The 8,648-nt window shown below is 52.3% G+C and overlaps 1 protein-coding gene across 1 annotated transcript; it reads left to right on the top strand.

Annotated features, from left to right (window-relative positions):
* Positions 1–434: 434 nt before the first annotated feature.
* Positions 435–7,757, top strand: KIAA2013 (KIAA2013 ortholog). Its single transcript, XM_033159422.1, has 2 exons — positions 435–1,613; positions 4,878–7,757. The coding sequence occupies exons 1-2, from the start codon at positions 596–598 to the stop codon at positions 5,735–5,737; spliced, it is 1,878 nt and encodes a 625-aa protein (XP_033015313.1). The 5' UTR covers positions 435–595; the 3' UTR covers positions 5,738–7,757.
* The last annotated feature ends 891 nt before the right edge of the window (positions 7,758–8,648 follow it).

The raw sequence follows: 8,648 nt of genomic DNA, 5'->3' as shown, positions 1-8,648 counted from the left end.
CCCAGCAGCATCTCCAGAAAGGGCTGGGAAAATACTCCCTGCCTGAAAAAATGCTCCTGCTGTGGAAACGGGCACTTTGCCCACAGCCCCTCTCTTTCTCTTAAAAAATGCTCCTGCTGTGGAAACGGGCACTCTGCAGATGCCCAGAGGCACTTTGACCATAGTGACAAAAATAAAAAATTATGCGGGCGGCGGCGGCGGCAGGAGGAGCAGCGCCAGCCACGGGATCCGCCTGACGGCCGGGGCTTGCCCTTCCCGCTGGGCCGTCACTCAGCCGCCACCGCCCCGCCTCGCCGTTCAGGAGAGAGCCGTCCGGCTGAGGCGAAGCCAGCGCCTCGCTCCGCGGCCGGGAAGAAGCCGCCTAACCCCCGCTCCGCCCTTCTGTCCTTCGTTCCGTGAGAACCGCCGCCGCAGAGCGGGCAGGCGGGTGAGCCAAGGCCGCGCGCTGCTGGGCGGGCGACCGCGACTAGGCCTCGGAGCCGGGGCCTCGCGTAGCCGCGCCGCCCGGGGGACCATGAGGTAGCGGCCGGGCTGGCGACGAGCGGCGTCCCGCTGTCTCCTTGCACCTGACTGCTCTGCCCCCTCGCCGGCCTCCATGTGGATGCAGCAGCGGCTGAAGGGGCTGCCGGGCCTGCTGTCGAGCAGCTGGGCGAGGCGCCTGCTGGCCCTGCTGGTCTTCCTGCTGGTAGCCTACTGGTACCTCGGAGGGGCCTGGCCTCGACTCCTGCCCTGGAGTTCCCGGCAGCCGCCCGGGGGCGCGGCGGGACTCTGCCTGCAGGCCGAGACACGGGCCTGGCAGGCCTGGGCGCAACAAGGGGAAGCTAGGCTGCTGCCCCAGGCCCCTGGGCACCCAGCGGGCAGCGACGATGCCAGCTCCCCACCCGCCCTGGTGGGCAACGGCTACCTGCTGCTGGACGCCACAGCCAACCGGCTCTGGGTGGCAGCCTCGGCGGGGAAAGGCCTGGCGCCCACCTTGGCTCACGCTACCGAATACGCCGCCTTGGCTCAGCTCCGGCCACCGGCTAACACTGTCGCCGAAGTGGGGGCTGCCGTGGCCATGCTGAAGGAAGGAGCTGTCCGTTGGGCCCGGTGTGTCCAGACCGGGCCGGCAGCCTCCGAGGCAGCCGGCGGGGGCTGCGTCACCGTTCGGGAGGAGCTGCTAGCCCACCGCGGGCGCCCCCACCTCTACCTGCAGCGAGTAGCCATCGCCAACCCCACCGACCGCTTGGTGGCCTTCGAGGTGTCCGGCCCGGCCTCGGCCGCCTCCGGGGGAAATGGCGGGAAGTTCATCACCAACATGGAGAAGTCCGGAGACCGGCAGTTCTTCCTCTCCTCTGGGCGGGTGCTGCAGCCCGTGGGCGACAAGGTGGTCCTGGTGGTGGTGGCGGCCAAGAAGCTGGTCAACCGGGTGCAGGTGGCACCCAAGTCCCAGTTCGATGAGACCCTGCTGTCTGTGGTGCACACCTCGGAGCCCGTCGAGGCCGCCCATGTGGACGAAGCCTTCAGCAGGCTCCGGGAGGCGGCCAAGAAGGAGATGCTGGAAGTCATGAGGATGAGGACAGAGGACTTGGTGCAGGAACACCGGCAGGCGTGGGCCGACCTGTTTATCTCAGGTGAGAGCTGGGCTGGCGCAGCACTGGCTTGGAACAAAATGGCGACGTCAAGCTCTGTAGTTTCCCCTTGGTCCAGAACCAGGGCCAGATCCAGGTCTGAGGTGGGGGCTTTTTGCACGTGCCCCCTATTCCTGTCTCGGTCTGTCCTGGCAGCAGTGGGAGATGGCCATAGCAGCTGCATTCTGAATTTCCATTATTTTAATTGCACCCATCAAAGAGCAATGCTACATTAGAGGCATTGTGGGGCATTTAAAGGCTGGTGCCCGCCTGGTGCTAATAAGAGCTGCTGGAAACTTATTTGGACTGAGTCCCCACCAGCACGCTGGAGCCCACCTGCCAGCACCGGTGCATAATTGAGATTGGATCAATGCTGTTTGTCACTTGTACCTTACACTGTCCCTTTGAGGGTGTTGTAGAGAGGGTCAAATTTGGGACATGTGCATAAACCATGAGCGATTGGCCTGGGTCTGTGAAAGCAATAGGAGTTACTCCTGGTAGGCATTACATCAGAGGGGTGCCTCTTTCTTGATGTACAGCAGGGCAGAGGAAGGTGCAGGCCTTCACACATGGTTGGATTCGTACTCAGCCCCACTCAGCATGGCCAGGGGGTGGGACTGATGGGAGTTGTCACCCAGCAACACCCGTAGGTTCAGCATTCCTGGTGCGCAGAAATCAAGGAGGATTATGTCCAGTAATATAAGAAGTGGTCTTAGATAGGAGTTAGCCTATTGGATCATCTACCTCAGTATTGTGCACACTGGCTGGCAGTGGCTCTCCAGGGAATTCAGGCAGGGGTCTTTTCCCAGCCCTATGTAGAGATGCCAGGGGTCAAACTTCAGACAGTCTGTGTGCAAATCAGATGCTCTACCACTTCCTTTCCAGGAGGAAGTAGTTCTCTTTCTGGTAGGCAAAGGCATTCTGGGGAAGGTTGCAGTTAGCTTTTCTTCAGTTATGATCCTCCGAACAAAAGATTTGAGAACAGGGACACACAATTTTCCCTTTTAAAGAAGAGCATGTGATTGCATCTAATTGCTTACGCTTCACTGTAACTCCTTTGCTAGTGATAGTATATTGTCCTTTTCATAGACTTTAATGGTAGGCTGTTTTGTGAGAGCTAAGAAGTATAAATAAACGAGGTTAAGGGCTTGTTAAGCAGAAGCAAGCAACTCATGTGAAATTGATGTTGGGGCTGTTTATATCCCATATTGCTCATCAACTAGGCCAGGCTTCCTCAACCTTGGCCCTCCAGATGTTTTGAGACTACAATTCCCATCATCCCTGACGACTGGTCCTGCTCGCTAGGGATCATGGGAGTTGTAGGGCAAAAATATCTGGAAGGCTGAGGTTGAGGAAGCCTGAACTAAGGCCGTCTTATTTCCTGCATGTGTGCTGGCTTCTTCAAGGGTGCTTCTTAAGCATATGCAGAGTTCATCTCCTTCCTTACTGATTAACTGTGGCCCACTTCCACACTCTGGGAAATGAGGAACAGAGCTTCTGGGCTGATGTAACATCTTGGTTTGGTTGTTAGAGCCCTGTGACCTTGCATTTTGCCCTGCTGTATAATGCAGAATTTTATGTGGATGGGCCTGATAAAATGCCCTTTCAGAGAAGTGGGAGGGGCTGTCACTTAGCGGCAGAACACACACTTTATTTGCAGAATGCTGCACCTTTGATTCCTGTCCTAAACTCCAGCGAGCGACTACCAATCAATGTCAACAGTATTGCACTAGATGGGCTAACTTAGTATAAGGCAACTTATTGTGTTCAAAGGAACATAGGAAGCTGTCTTCCACTGAGTCAAGCTATTGGTCCATCTAGCTTAGTACTGCCTACTCCAGCTGGCAGTGGCTCTCCAGGGTTTCAGGGAGGGAGCCCTAACTGGAGATGCTGGTGAGGCCTTCTGTATGCAGAACAGATGCTCTACCACGGAGCTGCTTCCCTTCCCTGAGAATTCCTCTTCCCTTTCCCTCCCTGGCTAATGAGAGTGACTAATTCAGATATGACCTTCTCCACACATGCTTCATGAAGCATTCCAGTGGATTAAACAATACAGTGGTACCTCTGCTTACGTATCCCTCTGGTTATGAAAACTTCGGGATGCGTAAGCAGCAAACCCGGAAGTATTTTTCTGGGTTTTTGCCACGCACACATGCACAGAAGCTGTCTCTCTGGTTGCAAAAACTTCGGGATCCAGACGGACCTCCGGAATGGATCCCGTCCACAACCGGAGGTACCACTGTATGTCAATCAAACCATCATCTCACCCTCTGGTTCAACACTTAACGCAAGATTAATGCTTCTAAACTTTATGTCTGCTTCTAACGTGTACATTTAGTTGCCTTGAGATGCTTTGTGTCTGGCAACCAAGGAAGCAAATAAATAATAAGGGAAATAAAATTGGCATTTAAACTCTGGATCATGGCTTCTCCCACAAGTTGCAGAGATGGCTGCCAATTTGGAAAGGGGGACAGACAAATGCTTGGAGGCTACTAACCACCATGGTTAGGTTCTTCCTCCACTGTCGGAGGCAGTGTGCCTCTGAATGCCAGTTTCTGGGAATCACAAGTGAGAGGTGTTGTTGCACTCAGGTCCTGCTTACAGGCTTCCCAGAGGTATCTGGTTGGCCACAGTGACAACAGGATGCAGGACTAGATGGACCTTTGGCCAGATCCAGCTGCAGCGCTCTTCTTATGTTATCATGTTCCTTTGTTGATCCTCAGGTCTGATTACCAAAACACTGCAGCCTTATAAAAACTAGTCACGCACTAAGCCGCATAGTTTTCCTGGGAGTGTTGCAAAGTGGATTAAAAAAGGAGGCATGTGACTATATAGAGGTGCAGCTTCTTGGAGGAGTTTCTCCTCTTAACTCTTCCGTTACATTTCACTCCCTACCACCAGCCTTGTGACTACGATCCTTTCATTTGTGTGCAAGCACAGACTTCCAGTTCCTTCACACTTCTAAATTTGCAGTTGCCAGAGCTAGAGAAGTAGAGAAACAGGATTTCAAAAGGGTGGAGGGAAGCCCAAGCTATAATTCATGTCCATCTCTGAGGTTTGATGTTTGGGCCATTCCAAGTGGCTCATCCACAGCCAAGTCTACCTCGCACGGTGGTTGTAAGGATCAAATGGTGGGCAGCCTGTGAAAGAACAGGATGCTGGACTAGGTGGATCATTGGCCTGATCCTGCAGGCTCTTCTTATGTTCTTATATAAGCTCTGAGTTATGGAGGAAAGATCTCCATAATAATTCCTCTCTCCGTTTCAGGGGTCGAGATGAGGAAGATCACCGATGCTCACACCCCCTCGAGTGACACCGTCAACATGACCCTGTATTATGTCCTCTCCACCACGCCCTCTCCCCTCCTTGACCCTCTTATTGGCAGTGAGGAGAGAGAGAAGATGGAGGCCACCCTGAACTACGCTGACCACTGCTTCAGCGGCCATGCCACAATGCACGCTGAGAACCTCTGGCCGGGCCGGCTCTCAACTGTCCCCCAGATCCTCCAGCTCTCGAACTTGTGGAAGCTGACTCTCCAGAAGCGCGGCTGCAAAGGCCTAGTCGCCACGGGGGCCCATGGCCTCATGCAAGGGATGGTGCTCAGCTTCGGCGGGCTCCAGTTCACGGAGAACCACCTCCAGTTCCAGGCCGACCCCGACGTGCTCCACAACAGCTACTCCCTGCGCGGCATCCACTACAACAAGGACTTTATCAACCTGGCCGTCCTGCTGGACTCGGACGGGAAGCCCTTCTTGCATGTCTCGGTCAAGTTCCAGGACAAGCCAGTCAAGCTGTACGCCTGCGAGGGAGGCTGTGCCAACGACCCCATCGAGCTCACATCGGAGCCGCGAGGACACACCTTCCCTGTCATGGTGACGCAGCCCATCACCCCGCTGCTCTACATCTCCACAGACCTGGTCCACCTGCAGGACCTGAGGCACACACTGCACCTGAAAGCCATCCTGGACCATGAGGAGCACATGGCCAAGCAGTACCCTGGCCTGCCCTTCCTCTTCTGGTTCAGCGTGGCTTCCCTCATCACCCTGTTCCACTTGTTCCTCTTCAAACTCATCTACAATGAGTACTGTGGGCCAGGAGCCAAGCCACTCTTTCGGAGCAAGGTATAAACCCTCGCCAGCCGGGCCTGCTTCAGATGCCTGATGCTTAGCAGACCGACTCAGCCTCTTGGGTTGCCTTTTGTGTGTGTGTAATCCTCCACCCCCCTTCAGAGCCAGGGAGTCAGGAGTTTCGAACAACCTACAGGTGAGCAGCATGCCTGCGTGGAAGGTAACCAGACCTTGCCTGGGAGCCTATAAAGAGGAGTCCGAACGCTTTTATTTTTAATTTTCCAAATTGCAGTGTCAGCTCCTTTACAAGAAAGTACTGGGGTAGGTGTACGCCAGCAGTTTCTGCTTCATTGGGGTCCCTTGCGGATGGCCTGCACATTAAAGCGATCTCCCAGTGGCTGTCCCGAAGGTAGCTCACCAGCTATAATGCTCTGATCTTGCTGTGTTGCCGCCCCAGGACCGCCAATAGAAAGGGGATTTGATCAACTGCTAAGCTAGTATTAAGTGTGTTTGCTGTATAGACATGCACACAATTTCCCTTGAAGGAGAGCAGCTGGTGTTAACTGCTCCCTGTAAATTGATCATCTCTGTGTTGCAGGTGCTCCTGCTGCTAGTCCAAGAGGTAGGAAAGTGTGTGGCGGCTTATTAGATGAGATGTACCACGCTCACGGTGCAGTGGAGGTACAGAGGAACCAGGAGTAGCTTCTAACTCCTAAGGGAAAGAAGGCTTTCCTTGACAGGTTAAATGTTCAGCGTTTGCCAGGAATCAAATAGCCCAAGAAGCGGTGGTGGGGAGGCTTCAGGTAGGCAGCCTGCTTTTTCCTCCCTCTGGAGCTGAAATGGCATGTGGGGTTTGAACTTTGCCACATCCCGCAAGACATGATGAGGCACTTCGCTTTGGTGCTCTGGATGACACTTGGGAGGGAGGTGTCATCATTAACAGCACCAAAGGCCAGATTTTAGTGTTAAAACATAGGGGAGAAAAGTGGCAGGTGAGCAGCTCTTTCTATTCAAAAAACAAAAATTACAATCCCCGCCCCACCCAAATAAAGCATGCAACCAAGGGAGAGAAGTGGCTGGAAGTCTTCTGCATATAGTGTGTGTACTACTGGAATCCCGGAAACCCACAGTGTGCTCTCTTCATCCACTGCTGTGTATTCAGGGTGTGTGTCCTTTTTACTCCTGGAAGATCTGAGGCCCCTGTTGCCTCTTTTGGGATCGTCGTCCCCTGCATTGCAGACCTGTTAACCATCAAGCCGTTGGTGCAACCAGCATTGTCATCACCTGGAAAAAGTTGCTGATGAAGAAGGCTCTATTCAGGGTGGGGGTTTGCCACCCAAAGCACTAGCCCCCCTGGGCCCACTTGCAGATTCTCAACACCTGAAAGACAACATCACAGTGAGAGTTCAACATCTTTCAGGTCGGAGGCGAGGAGGTGGAGCCAAGATTGGGGAGTGAGGAAGAGGGAGACACTTTTGAGACTTTGCTAGTCTCGCTTGGTGCATTCCAGATGTTTTGGACTACATCTCCCTGCGTGCTGGCTGGGGCTGATGGGAGTTGTAGTCTAAAACACCTGGAAGGCACAAGGCTGGCAAAAGACCTTACTGAGGGAGAAGGTTGGGGGGCGGGGTAAGAGTTTGCCTTTCCCTGTAACGGTGCCATCAGCAATTTTCTTGCTTAAAACAAAACCTGGAGTTTTTGCACTGCAAAATGTTCAGCTTTAGAGATAGAATCAATTTGCTAACATTAAATGTTTTTGAGAGCTCTTGCTCTGTGTGTATGTGTGCGTGCACACCCATCCATCATTCGGGGGGGGGGGGCGCAACTGAGTGTCTTTTCTGACTGTGAGCGAAACAGTGTGGACTGACACCCTGTGCTATTAACTGAACCAAAAGATCTCTGCGTCTTGAGTGTGTGAATGACTCCGATCTCTCAGCGACCCAGCACTGGAGAAGACTTCAGCTGGAGAACAAGGACCTTTTTGAAAGCAACATATGCCCTTTTGTGCCTTGGAGGGAGGGTTCATGGGTGGGTGGGGGAAATGAAAATGTCCCTGGTGAGAAATTATACTAGCACTTGTCTCTCTCTTCCGCATCGCTCACATCACTCTCTTACAGGTCCATCGGCTTCCATTAACATCTACTCTCTTTAGTGGAGAATACTTGAAAATTACATGTTGGCTTGTTATGTTTAGTGTTTATAGGAAATGAATAAAATCCCATCTTCTCCCCTCCCCTCCCCTCCCCTCTCTTTTTTGTTTTGTTTGTTGGCTGGTTCCCAATCTAATTCAAGATTTCCACCACTCCACCCCATAACTGAATGTTGGCTCATTCTTTTCATGTACTTTAATTTATTGTTGTTAAAAATGTGATGTTGATTCTTTGCACTCGCAGTGCTACTCTGCAGAGTGAGTTAACAGCAATTAAGAATGTATATGTGTTCATCTCTCACAGGTTAACGCTTGTGCTGGTAATGAATTTCTCTGCCTTCTCCTTAAGCATAATGTACAAAATAGTCTACTTTAATTAGCATTTGGAGGAAGGGGGGGAGAAATAGTTATTGTTCCAAACCTGTTGCAGTGTTCTCTTTTCTAAGCTTCTGGATTGTGGGGAGACACAGACTTTCTGATGATTTGAATGTGATTTGTTTTATTTAAAACACCAAAGGTTTTGAGATTGGGTGGGTTGTTGTTGTTTTTCTAGGAAATAAAAACTTTCCAAATCTACACCTACTGACTCAGTCAACATTTTTTATATGGGGGGGGGGGGTTCTTTTGTTTTTTGCCTCACTTATTTATTGCATTTATATATCACTTTTTTCTCCAAGTAGCTCAATGTAGCATACATGGTTCTCCCCTTTCTCATTTAATCCCCACAACAACCCTAGCCAAGTGGGGATTGAACCCTGATGTCTGAGGTCCTAGTCCTTACACTCTCACCATGACACCGCACTGGCTCTCAAAAGGGCTCAG

The sequence above is a fragment of the Lacerta agilis genome, chromosome 8 (genome assembly GCF_009819535.1).
Source record: "Lacerta agilis isolate rLacAgi1 chromosome 8, rLacAgi1.pri, whole genome shotgun sequence".
Classification (NCBI taxonomy): Eukaryota; Metazoa; Chordata; class Lepidosauria; order Squamata; family Lacertidae; genus Lacerta; species Lacerta agilis.
This window is presented reverse-complemented; position numbering and strand designations above follow the sequence as displayed.